A 23946-nucleotide genomic window follows, 5' to 3' on the forward strand; every position below is an offset into this window, starting at 1 on the left:
TTTACCATACTACCAAGGCAGTTCCCTCATTTAAACCACACAGAGTATTTCCAGAAGTAAGAACATTTCTAAATTGCACTATTCCCTGCTGTGTGTGCTACATGTGAGAAAAGAACAACTTCAGACAATGTCCCGCCTCTATTCTCCTGCCATTGCCTGGAATACATGTAAAGTCAGTCAGCAAAAAAAACACCCAGCACGCCCCTGCGGGCGGTTTATCCTTCAAGCTCGGGTCCTCTACCAGAGGCCTGGGAGCTTGAGGGTCCTGCGCAGTATCTTAGCTGTTCCCAGGACTGCGCTCTTCTGGACAGAGATCTCCGATGTTGTTCCCGGGATCTGCTGGAGCCACTCGCCTAGCTTGGGAGTCACCGCACCTAGTGCTCCGATTACCACGGGGACCACCGTTACCTTCACCCTCCACATCCTCTCGAGCTCTTCTCTGAGCCCTTGGTATTTCTCCAGCTTCTCGTGTTCCTTCTTCCTGATATTGCTGTCATTCGGAACCGCTACATCGATCACTACGGCCGTCTTCTTCTGTTTGTCTACCACCACTATGTCCGGTTGGTTAGCCACCACCATTTTGTCCGCCTGTATCTGGAAGTCCCACAGGATCTTAGCTCGGTCATTCTCCACCACCCTTGGGGGCATCTCCCATTTTGACCTCGGGACTTCCAGGTTATACTCGGCACAGATGTTCCTGTACACTATGCCGGCCACTTGGTTATGGCGTTCCATGTATGCCTTGCCTGCTAGCATCTTGCACCCTGCTGTTATGTGCTGGATTGTCTCTGGGGCATCTTTACACAGCCTGCACCTGGGGTCTTGCCTGGTGTGATAGACCCCAGCCTCTATGGATCTTGTGCTCAGAGCTTGTTCTTGTGCTGCCATGATTAATGCCTTTGTGCTGTCTTTCAGTCCAGCTTTGTCCAGCCACTGGTAGGATTTCTGGATATCAGCCACCTCCTCTATCTGCCGGTGGTACATACCGTGCAGGGGCCTGTCCTTCCATGATGGTTCCTCGTCTCCCTCCTCTTTCTTGGGTTTCTGCTGCCTGAGGTATTCACTGAGCACTCGGTCAGTTGGGGCCATCTTCCCAATGTATTCTGAGATGTTCGTTGTCTCATCCTGGACTGTGGTGCTGACACTCACCAGTCCCCGGCCCCCTTCCTTCCACTTAGCGTACAGCCTCAGGGTGCTGGACTTGGGGTGAAACCCTCCATGCATGGTAAGGAGCTTTCTTGTCTTTATGTCAGTGGCTTCTATCTCCTCCTTTGGCCAGCCTATTACCCCAGCAGGGTACCTGATCACGGGCAGGGCGTACGTGTTGATGGCCCGGATCTTGTTCTTACCATTCAGCTGACTCCTCAGGACTTGCCTGACCCTCTGCAGGTACTTGGTGGTTGCAGCTTTTCTAGCGGCCTCTTCATGGTTCCCATTCGCCTGCGGGATCCCCAAGTACTTGTAACTGTCCTCTATGTCTGCAATGTTGCCTTCTGGTAGTTCAATCCCCTCAGTTCTGATAATGATCTCACTGAGGGGGTTCAGGCCTATGCAGAACAGCAGTGGGGACAGAGCATCTCCTTGGTAGATCCCGCACTTGATGGTGACTTGTGTTATGGGCTTGGAGTTGGCCTCTAGTGTTGTACGCCACATCCCCATTGAGTTCCTGATGAAGGCTCTTAGGGTCCCATTGATCTTGTACAATTCTAGGCATTCCAGTATCCAGCTGTGGGGCATTGAGTCATAGGCCTTCTTGTAATCAATCCAGGCAGTGCACAGGTTGGTCAGTCTGGTCTTGCAGTCTCAGCTGATTGTTCTGTCTACCAGTAGCTGGTGTTTTGCGCCTCTGGTATTCTTGCCAATTCCTTTCTGTGTCCCGCTCATGTATTGACCCATGTGCCTGTTCATCTTAGCCGATATGATGCCTGACAGGAGCTTCCATGTAGTACTGAGGCAGGTTATTGGTCGGTAGTTGGAGGGGACCGGTCCCTTCTTGGGGTCCTTGGGGATCAGGACCGTCCGGCCTTCAGTTAGCCATTCCGGGTGTCTCTCGTTAACTAGCAGCTGGTTCATTTGTGCTGCCAGACGCTCGTGGAGTGCAGTCAGCTTCTTCGGCCAGTAGGCGTGAACCATGTCGGGCCCTGGTGCTGTCCAACTCTTCATACTGGAGACCCTTTCTTGGATATCTGCCACTGTGATGGTTACTGGACCCTGTTCAGGGAGGTCGCTGTGGTCTGCCCTCAGATCCTCTAGCCACTGAGCATTGCCGTTATGGGTTGCATCCTTCTCCCATATGCTCTTCCAGTATTGCTCCGTCTCCAGCCTTGGTGGATATATATATATATATATATATATATATATATATATATATATATATATATATATATATATATATATATGGCTGCTCGATTATGGCAAAAATGATAATCACGATTATTTTCACTGAAATTGAGATCTCGATTATTTGACGATATTTATTTAACCCTTTAAGACCTACTATAGAACCAAGTCCGCCAGAGCTTATATTATATTTTTACATGTTGTAGTGCCATTTGTGGGAGCATTTCAATTTGCTATGCAACTGTTATAGCCCATATTTTAATAATATGTATGCATTAAGTCCATAGTAACTACATTAATTGCAAAAAAGTGCAATAAACTACAAAAAAAATTGAAAATCATTTTTGTTTTTTTTTTTTACATATATTTCTACTTGGAGAAATTTAAGAGGTTTATCCTTCAAAACTTTAAATACAAAAAAGTTCCAAAAAATAGTTTACAACAACAGGAAATTTATTTTGGGTGTCTTCATAGTTTTATTTTGGAGATACACCAATTTTTATATACTGCAGGAAAAACAAAAAAAAACAATCCTATGATGCAAATTTGCAAAGAAAACAGCATGTGCATCAAAATAAACTATTTCCAGCAGTGCAATTCGAGTTCTAAGCATCCCAGCAACTATTCAGAAAAGTCAAACATGACCAGTATAGGTTTTTAAGGCCTACAAGTAAAAAAAACTACAATTTCCGCGAAAATGACGTCACTTCCGGTTTTGGGCAGGAAATGGCGGACATGCGACAGTTCGCGCTGACGTCTGTTTAACTGTGGGAAGTGTTACGAACAGCTGATCAGATCGGCAAAGCGTGTTTCTGGAATATTATGTTTTTGTTCCTGCAAGAGCTTTTTATGCAATTTTTGCAAAGCTTTATGTGGAAGGAAACCGTGACCGAGGACAAGCTGATGGCATCAGATGTAAGTACAACTCCTCCGGGTTATTGCGCTAGCTTACACGGTTCCGGTTCTACGGGGATTTAAAAATAGTTACACAAAACGGAGCATGCTGCTCTGACCGGCTTTAAAGGGTTAACAATGACTTTAAAAAATAATATAAAATAGTGTGCAACACCACTGAAGTTGTTTTTAACCTCTCTTTTCAACCAACAGCAGTCACTCTCCTCTCCAAATAACTTCTGCTTAGCTTTCCGAGCTTCCCTCGGGTCCTCTTAATCAGCGGTCTCCAACCTTTTTTGCGCCACGGACGGTTTATGCGCGACAATATTTTCACGGACCGGCCTTTAAGGTGTCGCGGATAAATGAGGGAGGGGCTAATAATCGGCTCAGTCATTTTTAATGATCGTTGAAAGCCCAGATCGTAATCGTGATTAAAATTCGATTAATTGAGCAGCCATATATATATATATATATATATATATATGTGTGTGTGTGTGTGTGTGTGTGTTATAATAATAACCGTGTACACATAATGTGCTTAAAATAGATATTTTAGGTGACTCAAGAAGACTTCTGCTTATATCATCTACATGATACATGAGTGTCATTTGGTGACCTGAAGTTCTTAAGAAACGCCAGTGACTGAGTCACCGATCAGCTGCAGTTGATGATTCGAGAGAGAGCCTGGGTGCAATCTGCAAGAATAGCACAGCCACTTCATTTTTGGTATTCACATATCTTGACATGACAACTGAATTTGTTGGAATTCTTTATAGTAAATATTGAATTTTGTTCAAAAGCATTTTAACCACATTGAAATCATCTGAAATGACACAGCTGTCCTCAGGAGGAGTCCTGAGTACAAAACCAAACAAATTATGAGTCACAATGTTTTCTTTTTAATAAAGAAATATTTACATTTTTCTGTGTTGGCACTTATATATAATTATACATAGAAATATCTTACAATCTTATTTCTGTATATGCATATTCGCAGGATTTTATCCCAGGGGCATATCCATTAAAAAATCAGCGTCTACCATGCTTGTCTACTTGCAAATTTATACCTAGCCCTCATCAGTACAGCTCCACACAAAGTGATCTGTTACCTCTGCCTGTCTCTAAATCAAACCCCAATCTCCCTCAACACATTAAAAATCAGGCCTGAACTGACCTATAATCACATACAGGCTCAGACCTGCTGCTGAGGTATGAAGACGGAAGCTGAGGCCGCACAGTAGTCATGGTGCAAACAACGGCAAGAGGTAATAAAGAAATAATAAAAATAAATGGAAACACGGAGATGGAGCAGATTGCAGAGGCGGAAGCAGCCTTCATGTTTATGGATTATGTTCAGGCGTGTTTCCCTCTGCTCAGACCAACAACGTAACACTCGCATCTCTATGAAACCTTGCACACCTGGCACAGCAAGGACACCTTCATTAATTACTTAAACCTCCAGATATTACACAAGGATTTAATGATAAGTGACCCTGTGTTTTTCACTATACTAACAGAAGGGTGTTGCTAATAAAGTAGCTACTAGCAGTCATTTTAAAACAACCTCAGTTCTTCAGCGAGTCCACACAATGCTGGAAACAACTCTCTGAGATTCTGCTCCATTTTTATGCGACTGCGTCTCATAGTTTCTGCACTTTCACGCTGTTAATCTCCTGTTATACGTGTGTATCACAACCCAAAGATTTGCCACTCATACCTGGTAACTGAAGAGAAGACCACTGAACTCATTGCATATTCATGAAACCAGGCTGAGATGACCTCTGTTATGACATTTATGCTAGAAGAAGTCATTCTGGAAAATGTAACTGCATAACCATTTGCTGTAAATGGTCAATTCATTGCTTCAGACATTGTTGGACGCGGTAGGCCCATTAGCTCTGCAGGTAAATAATCACTTGTAAGCCAAGCAAACATCTGGGGCTGAAAAATGATGCCAACAGAGAAGTGCCAAAAAGTTTCCTCTAACGGTCACTTGAAGTTGGCTCCAAAAGTTAGTTATTTCCCATAGAGCCCCACGTTACAAAGCATGTTTACAGCTCGATACAAAAAGGGGTTTTTGCTTCTATTGTTAGTCTTCCCATTTTTATAACTCATCTGGTAAGGTGTTAAATTAGGACCACAGCTGCTTTGATTAACAGGTGTGCTTCCATTTATGGATACACCTTGCCAGCCTTGCTAGTCCTAGCTGATGACTCGACCCTCTTGTTGAAATTGAGCACAAATTAAGCGGGCTGAGCTGGTTGGATTCTGGTTATATTCCTGTAAAACAGGAAGCTGAGCTCAGTGTAAATGTCAATTTCTGTTGATTTACAGAGTTAATTACTGTATTATTAGAAACATATTAAACGTAACTGCCAACTGACTATCTCATTTTGCAGCAACAAAATAAATGAAGTGAGATAACTTAAAAGTTTAACTTGGCAAAAAATGTTTTGATCGTTATTGGGATAACATATTGTGAGGTGTCTGGTGAGTCCCATCTCTTATGGCCCAGTCCACATGTTTTAAACAGTATATGTTTTAGGCATTGACTCTCTAAACAATCTAAAAATACCTTGTTACTGAAATATTACCAATCCAAAATGACCTCTGCTGGAATCTATAAAGAATAAAATCTACCCATGAATTCCCTTTAAAGATTTTTAGCCTCATAAGAGAAGGAGCTGATATTTTATCTGTGAAGTGGGATCAACAAACACCAATAGAAGCGGGGGGCAGAGTGAAACAGACTGAAAATGAGAAACAAAACAAAGACAGAATAACAGGGAAAAAATATATGTTGTACTGAAGAGAGTGGTAAAATACTGAAGTGGAAATGGAAGAGTTTACAGTAGAGAATTTTCATTTTGTTATTTGCCGCCACATTAGAGGACCAAAGGAGCAATTCAATTATGGAAGTGGAAGGAAAGACGAAAGGGAAAAAGAAGAGAGCAGGAGGAAAAGGAGGAGAGAGCTAAATTGGAAAATATCAAGTTCAGGCAGGCATCAAAGAAAGAGGCCCTATTGTTTTATGTTCTGTCTTTTATCTTCTTCTCTAACATTAATCAGCGTAGAGATTTTCACATTTTCCTATCATGCAGTGGTTTATCTTTTAACCAATGTCATTAACTGCCATTAGTGACAGCACAACTATTAACTTTAACACAACCTCTTGTCTTTGTTTCCTTATGTACAGTTTATATTTCCTATTGTACCATTTCAGAAGTCAATGAACTGTAATGACTGCAATTACTCTTGACAAGCCTTATTTGAGCTGTCAATTAACAGAGCAGGGTTATTGTAATTCCTGAAAGAGGACAGCAGCATGGCTCCCAAAAGGAAAACAAGACCAAATGCCTTTTATCGACCTAATCATTTCTGGGAAGTTGCCTCACTAATACATAACATTATCACACATGAATCAAATGTAGGCAGAAATTACACAGCAAATGAAGACATACATGAAGCCCTCATGTCAGGCGAGGCAGACTGGTGAGCTTAGATACTATAACCATCTTTTTCTGTTGCTAAATTTGCTTTAAATGTCTGATTAGATTTTGTGTATATTTTGGATTAATTTGCACAGTGCAGAGATTATGCAGTGAATTCCCCTCAGTGTCTCTGCACACACACACACACACACACACACAGTAGTATTCTAGCATAATCAGATTTCTGGAACACGTGGGCTACTTCTGTGCACATGTGAACAGTATTTGGGGGCTCTCACCGTGACACGACCAACTCTGTCATCACGAGAGTTTTTAGGTTGAGCCAAATTGTGAATTCTGTGTGAGATGGTGCCCCACCCTGCAATCGTGTGAGTTCGTAATGTCGCCAGGATCAAGGTGTGAGTGGGTTTTGAATCGCCAGGAAAGGGATCTATAGGTGGCCTTTAAACCACCACCTCTGTTCAAAGGTTGTCATCCCATGTGCACAAAGACGACATCCTTTACTCCGTTCTTGAAGCATCTAGCGGTTCAAAATGTGACAGTGGGATCCTCGAAAGAGTGTCCTTCCTCTTTTAAGCTACGCCTCATCCTGATGAGCTGGCACTACTATGCTGCACCATGTGTCTAGGAAGAATACTCCTGTGAGATTTCCTTACACATCAGAGAACCAACTTCACCCCTGATTTCCATCCTGTTAAATCTTTGCTTCATTTAGACCTTAGAACACATATGCATCAACACTACAATGAGCGGGTGGAGGGAGGTTTGGAGTCTTCTCCCACCCCCATTCTCTGCGGCCTGCTGGAGCGGGAGGGCTAGTAGGAGGAGTTGGCCGTCCGACTGCGGTCTGGGGTGTGGGGCCTCCCTGCTGCTGCGGAGTCGGGGTGGTCTGCCTCTCCCCACCGCAGGGAAAAGGGTAACACCACCTGGGTCTGGGTGCAATTCCCCCCTCCAGGGGCAAGGGTACCTAGACCCGGTTTGTAAAGTACGCTTGGGGAGTGTGATTGTGTGTACAGCGTCTCTTTATGTCTGTCTCCACGTTGGTTGAGTGTGGAGTGAGTGCATATGAGAGCATGAGGGTGGGAATGGATGTTTGTGTCTGTGTGTGCCTGTATGTCTGTGTCTATATGTCAGGTTGGGTATCAGACGCCACCTCTCTGGGGACACCTCAGGCCCTCCAAGGTTTGGAGGCCTATCTCCACCCACCACCACTTCCCCTGCCGGTGGCGGACTCCCTCAGGTGTCGGTGTGTTGGTGGTTCTTTGTGTCTGGGGGTGGGCGTCCGGGTACACACCGGCTCACTCCTTGGCGGCCGCTTGTCGGGGCCTGGGGCCTGGGGCTCGCTCGGGCCCCTTTGGAGGTGGGGTGCCCCCGGCCTCTCGGCCTAGGGCTCGGTCACTCAGGCGCAGCTGGGGGCCGGCGGAGCTCACGGGCGCGTCACTGCAACCCCCCCTGGCTTCTGCTCCGCGGCTGCTGAGTGAGCCCTCATCTGGGACTCTCCTCAGCTCTTACTGGAACAGTGGCGCGGCTGCCCCTCTGTTGGTCTTCCATGGTCTCTTGTGTTCTGGGGGCCTCTGGATGTCTGGAGTTTTGATCTCCTCCATACCCGCTTCACACCCTGGAGGCCCCCCCACACTCCCTAGCAGATCATTACATGGAGAAACCTTTGGAATGCAAGCATGCTGATCCACACAGGTATGCACACATGGGTATTCACAGACGCGGACTAAAGCTTTCTTGGCTGCTGCCTCAAAGCACACTGTGCGCTGTCTATCTTGCGTGCTGCACAATATCGTTTATTACTTAGTAAATACTGATATCTATGACTAGCTAGTTTATTGTGATGGTGCTTTGTTTTCTCTATTATTATGTTGCTCTTTGTTGTTTGCTGTCTCCTCTGTTTGTTTGTTTGTTTGTTTTTTTTTTCTCCATACAGGTGACCCAGGAGTTTTTTTTTGTTTTTTTTTTGTCTCTCTTCCCCCCCCTTCTCACCGTCTCTTCTCCCCTTGGGTTTTCTTTCTTTCTCTCCCCCTCTCTCTCTCATTCATTCCCCCTGTCCTATTTATTAAAAAAAAAAAAAAAAAAAAAAAAAAAAAAAAAAAAAGACAAAGGATGAACTGAAGCTCTGCCATCACGTAATGTCGCATACTGCTGTTTCTGATGTCATTTAAAAAAAAAAAAAAAAAAAAAAAAAAAAAAAAAATCTTTGCTTCATTACCACATACTTCAAATAGAACAAGGGTTTATCCAGGCAAAAGCATACATGTACCATGGCTTCCCCAGGTTCCCACATAGCAACAAACATCCACAGAGTATAAGTGAAAAGTAAAGCTCTAAGCTCTTTCAGAGGGATAGTACTTTTCCAGTGCATCAGGTATGTGGATGACACCTCAACATCAAAACCCAAGATGTAGAACATCTATTCACAGAAAAATCAACTTCATTGAGGATGACACCAGGATAACAGAAGAACAGGTATGCCTTGACTGTGCAGCTATCATTGAAGAGGATGGTATTCTATACACTGACACCAAAGCTCTTGTGACCCTAACAACTCACATGATGACAGGATGGATCAATGATTCTCAGGACCACCTCCAAAGGGACAACACCACTGGGGTTTAAGTACCTGCAACTCTCCATCAGCAGTTAAAATAAAGTAACCTCTTGGATGAGAGGTCAACTCATTTAAGGCTACCATGGATGGATGACTGGATGACTGAAGTTACACGAACATTACACACTGCTCAAAAAAAAAATTAAGGAACATTTTTAAATAATAGTATAGCACGACATCAATAAAACCTCTGGGATATTGATGTGGTCAGTTAATTAACAGAGGGGGTTATTTTTCCTCCTCGTCTTTTCTGACTGCATTTGGTTGTGGTCAGTGTCACTACTGGTAGCACGAGGCGATACCTGGACTCTACAGAGGTTGCTCAGGTAGTCCAGCCCCTTTAGGATAGCACATCAATACGTGCCATTGACAGAATGTTTACTGTCTCTCCCAGCACAGGCTCAACAGCGTGGTAGAAGTTCAGGAGACAGGCAATTTCTCTAGGACAGCTGGACAGGGCTGTAGAACAGGGGTGTCAAACTCAGATACACAGTGGGCCAAAATTCAAAACTGGAACAAAGTCGCGGGCTAACGTTAATATTTATTGAAATATATTTATTGCTCCAGATATAAGAATGAATCTTTTCTTATGGACTCAAACACGTTTTGCTGAAAAGCTGAATATGGAACAAGCAAAGCTTAATACTAAACAATATATATATTAGCGGAAGCAAATGGATGGATGGATGGATGGATTGGATTTATATAGCGCTTTTCAAGGCACCCAAAGCGCTTTACAATGCCACCGGCGACCTTCCGGTTACAGATATGCTTCCTGAGCCACAGTCGCCCCCAACATATCCAGCATGATTTTTTCTCCATTGAGACACGATGTGTTCTCAGAGTGTTCCTTTTTTTTCTTTCTTTCTTTGAGCAGTGTATAAGGTTTCAGAAAGTCTAATAAACCCACTCTAAATTTGGGAGATGAATAAAGTTTCTCAGTGCTCCATATAAACATTAAAATAAGAAAGTACAAGAACTTGGATAAGACTCACAACTGTACTTGCTCTGTAAGAAAGTTTATGTAATAAAAAATTAAATGAAAGCTTTAACAAAGACTGACAAAAAGAGGATTGTAGAATACAGTATATGCGTAAATGCAGAAAAAATTTGGCACATGGCTCGTCGTAGTGCTGCCACATGTCTTTAAATCCTACATGTCTGGGATGTCTTTGTAATCCCAAAAGTAACTAAATCATATCATTGAGAAGAAAGTCACATACAGTATCTAAGCTTCTGGTGGCTCCAGAGATTAAGTTCCAGACACAATGGATTGAGTTGAGCTTAAACTCTTTACTCCATATTCATTTCCTGCAAGCTTTTTTTTTTTATTCATGTCTTCTTCTTCTTCTTCTCCTCAGCCACTTTGATGCTTCCTTTTGCACGCCGTGAGAAATGCACTCATTAACAACTGCGGCGCTACTGTCGTGGATGGAAGACCTTTCAAATGGCCGGTTGCATTTTTCAACATGTGGTGGGATCTAAGGCTACGTGTCTTTTAAGTCTCCCTCCAAATGATGCTCTTTTCCTCTTGATCTTGCTGTTTGCCTCATCCATACACATGAATATGTGTGCACGCTCTCACACACAAACACACACAACATCTGCTTGCAAAGTTCAGACACCGAGAAAGTTCCTTCTGTTCAGACCTCTGCTGATTATGTGTGCGTACGTGTGTGCGTGCGACGGAGAGCGGTGAAATAATGAATCGTTCCTTCTGTTAGAGTAGTGTTTGACAAATTAAAATGAATGAATTTTCAGAAACGCTCACACTCACACATACCCCACCACGGCGTATGGCAGCTTAGGCCAGGTATAAGGAGAAATAGTTCCCATAAGGCCCAGTTCTGACACTGATGGCTTGTGACATCACTGCTCTCCACACCGCTCAACTCCCCAGCAACAAGAAGCTGAAATATTCACTGTCCTTCCTGGCATGCTTCTGCATAGATCACTGCCTTTATTTGATCAATCCGGGCTTCATGTGTCCCTGATGGAAAAAGAAAGGCGAATTCTAATTCTCCTCGTCCAGCCCGTCCTCTTGAAGCTGCCGGCTATCAGAATCATTTCACGTCCATCTGCCACAGGCCACAGAGCTAATTAAAAACAGCAGCTCTCTCCTCTCGACCTGGGCAGCAGGTCACAGCTCAAATATATATCAGTGTCTGCGGCGCTGAGGTGGGAGCACTGTCCCCAAGTTGTTTTTTAACTGCTGCTGGACAGCTGAGAGAGAAAAAAAAGTCTGAAGTTTAGAGCCCGTTTAAAAATAGGAGGATGAGGGCAGGAAAAACATTTTGCAAGGAGAGGGAGAGGGGTGGGACATCAGAGAGATGGCAGAGCAGCATGGAGTGGAGATGGGGAGGACAGGGAGTGGGGGCTCCATTAGATTAGAGCAGAGTGTGTGGGAAGTGACAGCTTGTAAGTTCTTTGCTGGCCAGTATTTTGAGGCTAGGGAGTTTGGGAATGTTCATAGACAGGATGTGTGTGTGTGTGTGTGTGTGTGTGTGTGTGTGTGTGTGTGTGTGTGTGTGTGTGTGTGTGTGTGTGTGTGTTGGATATGCAGAGTGGTGTGTGTGTGTGTGTGTGTGTGTGTGTGTGTGTGTGTGTGTGTGTGTGTGTTTGTGTGTGTTGGATATGCAGAGTGGGGTTAGGGGCAGGCACATGGACATAAATTGAGAGCAGGGGAGAGGTAAAGAGACAGACAGTGAGATGGGGCTGGGGACTCTGGGAGTGATGCATATCGGATCAATAAACTTCATAAACGAAATCATCAACTTGGTCACCACGAAGACAGCCAACCGCCAGGCACCATCTGGCCCCGTCTCACCGGACCGCAGGATCAGCCAGCGTAACCTCACACACACACACCGTTACACACGTAGGGCTGTGCAAATATTCACTGCACTCACTCTGACACACATGAGCGCACACAGAGACGCTTGTGCCAGGTAGACGCAACTGAGATTGGTCTGAAGAGACAGATTTTCAGTGTGCGTGTGTGTGTGTGCGTGTGTGTGCGTGTGAGTGTGTGTGTGTGTTCGTGCACGCACCACAGCCGTTAAGCAGTTTATTCAGAAACAGAGGTTTATGAGTTCTGTATAACACTATATCCTGTAGCATGATAATGACCATAAAAGAGGCAAAGAGTGAGAGAAGGGCAGCCAACTGAGGGAACAAAGCAATATGAAGAATAATTTAGAGGCAGAAAAGTAGGAGGACAGACATGGAGCAGGGAGGTGAGAGGGGGAAAGAGTGTCTTGTAGAGACAGGAGGGGAGCTGTGAAGAAAGGTGCAAATTAGTCTTTTCTATGAGGGTTCAAAGGAAGTGTTATGCATGAATCTTCATCTCAGTATGTGAATGTGGGCTGCAAGCAAATCAGAATATTTCAATTCACAATGCAGAGCTGAATGTTTTTATCCAGATTATATTAATACCTGATAATGGCGTGGAGAGATCCACTTTTCCTAGTCACATTATAGGCGACTCTGTTTTGGAAGAGCAGGAACACCAGAAACCCATGAAATGATTCGAATGAAAACGTTGCAATTTTATTTAAAATATTTCTGTTTACAAAATATTTCACCATGCTCAGACTTTGCAAAGGGGCAGAACTAGCTGTCATTTTTATGTTGTTTCCATGGATACAGATACTGGTGCGAAAACCTTGAATTTGAGACTCTTCGCTCCCAAGGTTCACACCAATCAGATCTTCTCCGCCCAAACAAAGTGCCAACACAACTGCTCCCAAGGGTGTACCCACCTCTTAATAGGAATAAACAAATACATCTTATCAGTGAACAGGGAGAAGAGTCTCTATAATTTGTGTTTTTACTACTTGTACTGCATAGTTATCACAGAGAACTGTGCTTTATAATGGTGAAAGATATCCGGTTCAAGTCCAGCAGGAGACAAACCCAACCACAGGGATTCACAAGCTGGTGTACTCCTAGTGCCAGACCCAGGCCAGGAAAAATGCGAGGGTTGAATCAGGAAGGGCATCTGGCCTAAAATCGGTGCCAAATCAAACATGTGGATCCATCCGTTGTGGTGACCTCTTGGGAAATAAGGGAGCGGCCTACTGTGCTTCTGTAAGGTTCAGAGGAGTGTGGATTTGTTGCTTTGTGGATATAGGTTTTTGCTAAAGATCTATTAAGCAACCAGGACAGAAATATAAGTGATAATTTATGTTCAGTGGTATCATTACATGGCTGTAATACGAGAGCGCTGGCCCGCCTATTCTAAGTTGACCGCTATGGTCTGTGCACTGGAGAGTTTTTCTATAACAGTTAAGATTACCTACTGCTAGAATAAAGTACCAGGAAAGTGTTCAGACTTTATTTCATTTTACGTGTTCAGCTGAAATCAGTCCACTTATGTCCATTATTCAAGGTTGAGCTAAATCATTCATCACTGAATATAAATGAGGTTATGATTTAATATGATGTTTCGCTCCCAGGGTGCCTCCCTCCTCATCCTGTGTGTGTCGAGGCGCACAAACGTAGCCCCGCTGTTCTGTCTCAGCCAGCACACAATTAACAATTAGCGTCATAGCAGGTGGACAGTGCTACATGAAACGAGCACAGCATTACATTGTACCAAATCCCTGACCCATTGCTGCTGCTGGCTCAAACAACTTTTCTAGCTAAAACCCTGCAATCATCACAAGAAACCATATGTTTTTCGCTCAATTTACAAAAAAACACAATCACAAAAACATGTCTAAGTGACACAATGAGTGTATTTTATCTAGATTATGTGTTTCTATTTTAGAGCTGCTACATGTGTAAATAAATGAAAACATGTTACTCTGTCTCACTTCCACGGCTTGTCTTTTGTCCTGTCTCCCTCCCCTCATCCCCAAACAGTCATGGCAGATGGCTGGCCCTCTCTAAGCTTGGTTGTTGCTAATTCTTTCCTGTTTAAAATGAGCTTTTCCTTCCCACTGTCTCCAAGTGTTTGCTTATACAGTGGTGCCTGATTGTATTAGTATAGAGCTTTTTACACTAATATATAAATATAGAGCAACTTGAGGTGACTGTTGTTGTGATTTGGCGCTACATTAATAACATTTAATTGAATTGAACTGATCATGATTTAAGAAAAACCTTTGTTTCATAGCCCTGTATCTGTTAAAACAGACTGCTGGCCAAAGTCAGGCAGCTAGCTAGCACCAGGAATGTCCTGGGCATTGGTTACAGTGTATTTTGGCTAGCTCAGCTGCCAATAAATGCTCTAAGCCTGTTATCATCTGTTAACTTAGCAAAAAGACTGATTGTCTCTCTTTTTTTATTTTACTATTCTGATCCACCGCTATACTAGAGGAGTCAAAAACTGCATCAGATGAAAAAAAAAGAAAAAAAAAGATGAATCTCTAGAGTTTCTACTGGTTTCTCTGTTTCTCATATCTAACTCTCTCGAGGACTGGAGAGACTGCTGTCAGCATCCAAGACAGATAACTGAGATAGAAACTATTCATACCAAATTATTAGAGGCAACACACCTCATTCCATCTTTATAAGATTGGAATATGGTCTAAATAAAATGCCTCCTACATTGAGTGCCAAGCTTTTGCCATTTGAAAAAGCACAGCGGCTTGTTATTAACAGAATGCCACTTACATTGTATTTCATATAAATGCCTTAATTTCTTATTACTTTAGTGAAGGCAGTCTGGAATTCAGTGCAAACTGTGTCTGCAATAAATAGCTGAGGAAACTCGTGAATTTTATGGGTTTTCCTGGTAATAAAATGTCTTGACTGTGCATTTTAGGACAGAAAGTTTTATCAGTTTTTCCCCCCTCAACTTAATCAAGATAAATGGCAAAGAGTAATGGAGCCACTGGAGCTACTTCAGCGACATATACCATTTCCAATACTGGCCACTGTAATCTCTGTGTTGACTGCTCAGCTGAGTATACCTGCCAAACTTGGAACTGTATTTCAAACACTGCAGCCCATTTGGATATAATGGAACAGAAAAGTAATAAAAGACAAAACAAGGATAACCCCCCCCCCCACACACACACACACACACACACACACACAAAATGCAATCACGAGTCATTACAATAATTACAAAGTGAATAAAAAATTGTTCCTGTGATCCAAGAAACTGGAAATATATTGTATCACCTGAAGCAGGTACGGTTAAAACCATGACAACCATATTTTCGGAATCAATTATCACCACATATATATATAAACCACCTGAAGCTTCTTCATTTTTGATATACTGTAAGTGCACCACAAATGTGCTGTATAAAGTGAAATACAATGTGCTATAAAAAGAGCTGTTTTAACATCATCTGTAACCATGTACCGTTTACACTGGTAAACAGTTTACATCATCATCATCATCCCCACTGTAGAGATCATTCTGGATGATGTGACCTCCAACTCTAACCATAGTCAGGTGTCCACACATTCCTTCTGGCTTTGACCATTTTGACATCTGCAGGCTCTGTATTGGCCTCAGGCTTGTGGATATGATAAAATCGGGCAGCCGATTATTCACTGTCACATCACATTGTTTAAATGCTCTGCTAACCTACTGCTGCAACTGTTACATCAGTGCTTACTCTACGATCCAAGCACCCACCTCAGCTTCACCTTAGGCTTTTACTATTAATTATATATTTCCCTCTATTGGTGTACTGTAGGCTATGGAGCTTCCAGAATATATCCAGGCATTAATATAGTACTTAACCTTTGTGTCAGGAGCAGTTCTGACAAAAAGGTTGATACTTTAAAGCTTTTCATTGCTGTCAGGGTTGATTTACAGTAGATGGATATTAGAATCCAAATTTAAATGTATACTCCGCATATGCTAGCAGGCTTTTAAAGTCACCATGGAGTCACATGTCAGATCTTATAAACCAGCTCTTTTCAGGGTTAATGTGAGGATACATCCTCCACAGCAGGTCTGTGGGACTAGAATTGGACTCATTAATGTCCCAACGAGCACTTGAGATGTTACTAAAGGTCATGAAGCTGGTATGTAGAGAAAGAGGTGCCTGGGGTCGTTGTGTGCTTTTGTTTCAAAGTTAGTTCAGAAATTGATGAAAAACATAATAGTGGCAGTAGCAACATAAGGAGAAGTGATAAAAGCTCTGTCCAATTTTAAGATCAACACCTATACAGATATTTGGTGATTTAACAATCAAATATTCTGATATCTGATAACAGCCAATGTTGTTTTCTTTCAGACACACAAACCAAATAATCGAATTTGCCTTATATTTGATATCTACAGTTATTTATTTGCTTGTTATTAACTTATTTCCTCTCTGCCAGACTCTGCTTGTATCATCTTGTTGTTATGTTTGTGTGTTGTCAACAGGGAAGTTGCAGAGTACCCTCTGTTGGACAAATTATCCAGTATCAACACTCATAACATGAATGTTATGAGCTAATATCAGCTGAACATATCAGCCTGCTGATAAATTGGTCAGGCTCTAATAAAGCTGAGAAAATCTCTACCGCTGATTCCCTATTGCTAATTTTAAAGGTTAAATCCTCCTCGCACAGTAGCTAGTGTTTTTAAGATTGCAGATCGTTTTTCTTCACTGTTTACCGGCACGCCAATAAAACCTGCTTAAATGTGGTTGGTTGGTAGCGCTAAGATATAAGCAAACACAAAAGAAAAGTTTCAGGCACTAACAATCTTGTCCCCTGGCCACAGATGCTCCATATCTACTGCAGATGTATTTTTATTGAAATAATCACGGAATAATCTGTAACTATAACAAGGGCTCCTCTTTGTTTTTTTATTTTCGTGTACAGCAGCAGGGAGCACACTTCAGCAGGGATGCTTTGACTGAAAACACCTTCATGCAGATAGTGTCGTGTGCAGCAAAATAATTGCAGTCCACTATCATTAAGCCACTCTCAATAAAGCCCCATTAACTTAACAGGAGTACATTATCCTAGTTCGTCCAAATTAAAAGCAAATTCAAACTTGATGTGAACCAGAAACAAAAGCAACGCGCCCCCCCCCCCCCCCCCCCCCCCCCCCAAAGTTAAAAAAAAAAAAAAAAACCCTGTTTATATAACCTGAATCCACATAGCATTCTGAAAAGCTCTTTGGAGGTGGTGTCTGTCGTTAAAGGGGTGAAAAAGTTGCTGTCTGACCGTTTACGTGTACAGCAAGGCCACTGACAATTTCATTCAATAACACACTGGGGAGCAGTTAGTGGTCTTAATGGGGAGTTAGTTATCTCAGAGTGCAAGCAGAGACTAATAAAATCACTGAAGGTCTCCATCTCAACAGCTATTGTCACAGAGGAGCCGATTCAAAAAGGTGCATATCCCAAATTAATTTAAAATGCTGCCTGAATCTATATCACACCACTCTGCAAACCAAAAGCACACTACCATCCCTGTGCTTAGCTTATGAGCATTTTTTCAAAAGAGTGACACTTACAGGATATCTGCAGCAACTAAGAAATAATATGCAAATTGTCAGCATTTCAAAAAGAGCTGGAGAATAACATCAAACAAAAAGACTGTGAAGCACAGCTTACACAACACAGGGACCCTCATATCTCTGCTGTACAATTAATATAAAAGAATATCTCCCATGCACCTAAAATTACTTAATAACCTTGTAGATTTGATTCACTGAAAAGCCCGCTTTATCTTCTCTTGATAATGTCCTGTGTCTCTTCTTATGAAAAGGGTCAGTTATCTAAATAGCTTATTATTCATAGCAATTGACATGCGAGGATTAAAAGAACTTTTGTGCTTCTGCAGAACACTAATTAATACACCACTGTGGGATAAGAACTGTAAAATTAAAATTTTATCTCAGGCGGTATTTTGTTAGACACACTTTGTGCTCGAGACTGCAAAAGACACCATACAAACACAAGTGCGTGCTCAAGACACAAAGCAAAAGGGTAAAAGAAACACCTACATTCGGTTGTTGGGGATTATCTTGTGTCCATCTTTGTACCATGTGACCAATGGTTGAGGAAACGAAGCAAGGGGAGGAGGGTTGATGAGGGCTGCTCGGCCCTGAGTCACCGTCTTTCTCTGCTCTTCGGCCAAGAAGTTACCCAGAACTTGAGGAAAAGAGAGAAGGATGAAGAGTATGAAGATCAACACCAATGCATCACAATACATTTACTGCACAATCAGATATGCCGGTGTTGGTGTTGTCCCTACATCATCATAAAACTGTTGATGTAGAATCAGTATTGGAACTGACCAATCACGCTGTCTTCACAGTCAGTTAGCATTAGCCAAGATGCTATCTAATGCTTTTTTAAACCATCACTGTTTCAATATTTGTAAGATTGTAAGAATTGAGCAAAGCTGAAGCTTGTTAAGTTTTAATTGTGCACAAAACAACATCTTCAATTGTTTTACTCAGTTTACTTTAAACCAGCGTGTGTGTCCGTGTATGCTGTGTGTACTTACAGGCCACCTGCACCTCCGTTCTCCTGTGTATTACTGCTCCCATCCTGTTCCTCACCATACACTGATACAGTCCAGCATCAGTCCTCTTCAGGGACGGCATAGACAACCTAAAGATGGACACATGGAGAGGAAGACTATAAGGGTAGGTTTTTCTTCTCAAAGCTGTAAATAAAAATAAAACTGGGAGTGATGTCTGGAGACCAACAAGACAGAAGGGAACGAAGGTGGAGGTCTGGTTGTCCATATGCGTGCACTCTTGTGTAATTCCCTTTCATGTCCTTGATCTCAGAAAATGGATTGGGCCTAAGGTTGTAAAAGTTTCCAGATAACAGAAGGCAGAGAGAGCATATGCACAGTTTGTGTACATGTATGTGTGTCTGTTTGCATCTGTGTGCCGCGTATGAAAAGGTTTTTGATGTTTGCGAGGTCTTTTTTTTTCTGAGAAGGATTGTTAATGGGGTTTTAATGGACTGTGCTTCACTAATGGGAAGCTTGGCATAGGATCTAGGTTGGTACCATGCTGGACAAATACACACACACACACACACACACACACACACACACACACACACACACACACACACACACACACACACACACACACATTCCGCACAAACCGGATAGACATAGCAAAACCGGACATCGCTTTGGGGCTCATTACGAATACCAGGACAGCCAAGTATTTAACTCCCAGGCTGTCAGTGCATGCTGCCAACATACACAAACCCGCAGACACAAATACACACATGTACATCAAAGACTCACAAACCCAACTCCATTTGAATCAGGAACGACACATTACACAGCAGCTCTGATCCTAAAACAGATTTTGATATTGGACACTTTCTACCACCAATCTATCTCCCTCTCTCTCTGGTCAGCTACATTTTCAACAGCCGTGTGCAGCGGAAACACCATGTGTTTTAAGTTCCAACAAGTTGTTAGATTTCTGTCATCTACCACTATATTTAGATACAGATATATATATAGACAATGCAGTAATTTCCTAGTCAGTTTCTCTGACAAGCTTAGCGTTAAATGTGATTGACTGATTCAAGAAATAAAAATCGATTTTGTTTTGTGTAATACTGTGATGAGAGACTGCACAAAAGAAGAAGGTAAATGTAGGACGGTAGTCATTTTACATTAAATCTGAAGTTCGTCAGACCAGAAATTATTAATATTTATGTGTTTTCAACAGGTTTATATTATTCTAAAACTATACAGCACGTAACTGAGACAAGTATTGGCTTGAGGGAAAAAACACATGCATTGTGAGAAATAAGTTTGTCAGCCAAGCATGTTATACAGTTTTGAAGACAATGCAGTAGCCTTGTCATAAGTGTCCCTGAAAACAAAGCAAACGCTGCTGCCTTCTTTTTTTTTGAGAGTCTAACTTGTCTTAGTGATGTTTTTATTCCAACTCACAATGTGCAAAAAGTGGCAGGCTACTGCCGTTGAACTGACAATGATAAAAGAAGCCGGAGCTGAAGCTTCCATTAATGTAAATCATTGTCACTTACTGTGCATCTGAATTCTCCACTGACCAGCGCTTTAAACTAAGATAAAGGATGAAGAAAAATAAAATATAGAGGATTTTACTATGTGGAAGCCCAAAGCATGTTTCTGAGTTTATGTAAAACTAAGTGGATCTGTGAGACCCGTATTAACTGTAAACATGACCAAAAATCACAGCAAAGCACTGCTATCGAGCACTGCTTGGTCCCGCTCCTGTAGCAGCAGCATGCACAAAGCTGCAGGCCGTCCAATTTGCTGAAAATGGTTTATATATCAATGGCAGAAAGGTGCTATTGCTATATAGCACATCAGGATCTAGTGAGGTTCAATATCTCATCCCACACTATATGTCTTCATTTAACTGAGAATAAAATATGTAAATGAGCATATATAAAGTTGCAAAGGTAGAACACTAAAATCAGGCTTAGCAGATGGCCACATCCTGACACACACACACACACACACGCACACACACTCATATTCACTGCAGCTTGCCAATTCAGCATAGCCTCACCAAACTAAAGTAGCCAGAACGCTGAGAGCAGTCCAGAGCCACACTGCACCTCCTGGCTCGAACAACGACTGCCTACAAAACTGCTGGCTCAACCTCTCCCTCCCTCAGTGTGTATGCATTCCCAAGATTCCCTCCATTTCTGAATGATGTGAAAAACAATTTTGTTTCACAGCTGCAGTTTTGCCGAGAGGAACTGCTTAGTTCTTACCAACCAACACACACAGGGACAGAGAGAGAGGGGGCACAGGAGGAGGAGGAGAAGAAAAGGTACAGGGCAAAAAGCAAAGAAACAGCACAGACATATTGATTGGATCCCCTCCTCTTTACCCACACCATATACATATTTATGGTGCTAATGTAATTATTAATCTCACTTTGGCTCTGCTGTCCGAATGCTCTGACCTCTACACACACTCCATCTCTAACGGGAACAGCTCTTACTCTGCAGATGTTTGTATATGAAAGGAAGGGTACGAGAGAGACATATACACTTAAAGACAATGAGAAGATTCACGACAGAAAGTCTGACATAATAACTAGGCAGTGGGTGCTAACTGACCTGTACTGTGGCGTCCAGTCAGTGATGTTGCTGTTGTTGAGAGTCCAGCGGTACTGCAGAGGCCAGCTGCCTCCAGCCAGGCAGGTCAGCACCAGTCTGTTTCCCTCTAACACCACCTGCTGCCCTTGTCCACCCCCTCGTAGGTAGGGAGCCACTTCTGACGGACAGAGACACAGAAAGGAAAATGTGTTATTTGTGGTGTTTGAAATAGTCTGCTTTAGTCACTCTGAGACAACATTTCTGCTGTATTCATACACCACAGAAATCACGGCCTTTGCACAATAAGTTGAAAACAAAAAAACAAGTCTTCTCTTATTTTATTGAGAAGAGTTTCAGACTGGAATCAGAAAATTCTGTAATAATGGTTTTAGGTGCCATTTTGCAAATGTCAAATCAGATATGAAAACTCATTTCAGGCTTAGAAGAAAACATCTGACATCAAAGCAATAGGAAAAAAACTGCTACTCCATCTACAGCTGCTTTATTTATATTTATATTTTTCCTGCGAGACTGTCTAGAGAGCCCTCACCCTATTAGTGACGCCTGTCAAAGCTTTTTTATACAGACACACATACCAGTTTTTTTCCACAAAACTGTACTTCAGCATTTCAGAAAACCTACCAATTTTAAATAAACAACTAATATCTCAGATCAAACTGCATAATAAGTTGTAACACTGATTTTAAGACAGACCAAGAGAAAATGTGTCCCAACAGATGCTTAGCACAGGTAGGAGATGTGATGCCTGTCCATACACTTAGACCTTTTGTTTCCTGTGTAAGCTCAAACGGCTGAACTGAGCGCATGGCGGCATGCATGAGTGCTCCAACACATCCTATTTCGCAGCATTGATGTGCATCAACGGTCCAGAAAAGCAGCAATTCTATCACATTTACTCCCTGGAAAGGCACCACGTAACTTGACTACTTCTTCTGAATGCAAACAACATCTGCTGTTTGTTACTTAAAGCATATCAAATTCCAGCATAGACTGCACAAAGACAAAGGTCAGGCTTCACAGACGCTTTTAACCCTTATGCTAAAAATTAGATTGAGCATCCTGTTCGTCAGATGCAGTGTAATGTGGAATTGATCAGACTAAAAGGTACAGATGTTGCGATGATTAAATTGTTCCCTCAAGCTTGTCTGATTCTGTCAGGAGTCTTTTGACCAATGAGCATGCCTGCAGTATAAACATGCTTTCACTGTAATGGTAATCCTGGGTTCTTCACCTCCACATTTAGCTTTTTCCATCCTGACAGAGAGCATTTTCCCTTTCACCACATGTATTGTGCTCCTGAACAGCCAAGTTTCCAAGCACAGATACTGTACAATAGCGCATTGTACAGACACTCACAGTGCCCAAGCTGAATCTTATGATAAGCCTGTTGAAATCACTTGGCCTGGCTTGCAAGGTGCAGCTGCTGAATGGCTCAGCTGCTGTCCAAGCAATGCCATCCACTCTTTAACTTTCTACTCAGGTGTGAGGACCTGGCTCACTGTCACACAGCATAGGGGCATCAAGGCTAAATAGGCTGTCCAAAGCCACTTGCTGCTGGACTGCATGTGCCGAGGCCTGGATCCACTCAACAAAAATTAGCATCTGGGTTTGGACTGAACAGGAGATTCACACATGCATACACACGCATCCGTTTGAGTGGAAGCCTATCTTCTAGCGACAGTAAATATGGACAGGTTCATAACTCTTAACGCTCCCCCTTTCCCCTCCTGCCGTCCACTAGATCTTCTGTCCTCCCTGTCGTTTCAGCTTCCTCAGTTCTGTATCACTTCCACCCCTCTCACTTCATCTCCACTGTCTGCATTTCCTCCCTTATTCCCTCTGGATGTCTCAGGGCCACTTTTCCCCCTCCTCTTCTCTTCCACTTTCCACTGTTTCACCCTCTCCCTCTCTCTTTTAGATTGATAGCTGCCTGCTCTGTGCACAAAAGGGAAGTGTTCCTGCTAGGACAGATTTATATGGGAGTGTGTGTGTGTGTGTGTGTGTGTGTGTGTGAGAGAGAGAGAGAGAGAGAGAGAGAGAGAGAGTGCGAGCGCATGTGGGCATAAGGATTTATTTGGAATATTCTGTTTCTACAGACGATGGCTGCCAATGCAGACTCCAATGTCATACTGCTGACCAGCACTATAATTCACAGCTGCATGCCTCAGAGAGTGAGGGAGAGACAGAGAGGGAGAGGAAGACAGAGAAAGAATACAAGTTTGCTTCTACTGCTACCTTGGGAGTGAGAACTTTTTGGGAAGGTGAGGACATTTTGGCCAGTCCTCACATCCCTTTAAAAGGGCTGTTTGAAAAAAACAAAAGAACAAAAAAAACAACAACCTAAAAATGTTTCTATTGACATTTTAAACACAGTGTTCCAGCTATGTTTAGTGTTGTGGTTGTCATTTACTTTAGGCAGACATAGACATCGTTGTTTTACCCGGATACAAATGCTACATAAATAAAATTGGGCTTTGGCCTCCTTCCAAGGGAAAATCACCTGAATTGTATCATTATATCAGATTTTTGTTAGAGGAGGGTTTCATTTGTCAATCATAATATACATTTTTGGATAACACATGCACAGAACGAACAGAACAGAGCTTCTGTTAAGTAAGGGAACACAGACATA

At 42.6% G+C, this 23946-nt stretch overlaps 1 protein-coding gene across 2 annotated transcripts in view; it reads right to left on the minus strand.

Moving 5' to 3' along the window:
• Positions 1–23946, minus strand: part of LOC146630288 (protein sidekick-1-like) — a 292332-nt gene that overhangs the window by 162727 nt on the left and 105659 nt on the right. For both annotated transcript variants that reach the window (XM_085355729.1, XM_085355728.1), the window contains exons 2-4: positions 21315–21471; positions 18724–18830; positions 18218–18365 (exon numbers count right to left, since the gene is read on the minus strand). In XM_085355729.1, coding sequence (XP_085211855.1) covers positions 18218–18365; positions 18724–18830; positions 21315–21471 — 412 coding nt within the window. The remainder of the gene's footprint in view (positions 1–18217; positions 18366–18723; positions 18831–21314; positions 21472–23946) is intronic.

This window comes from Diplotaxodon limnothrissa, linkage group LG6 (genome assembly GCF_057381915.1).
Source record: "Diplotaxodon limnothrissa isolate DT_005_m linkage group LG6, D_limnothrissa_male_GT1.1, whole genome shotgun sequence".
NCBI classification, from domain to species: Eukaryota; Metazoa; Chordata; class Actinopteri; order Cichliformes; family Cichlidae; genus Diplotaxodon; species Diplotaxodon limnothrissa.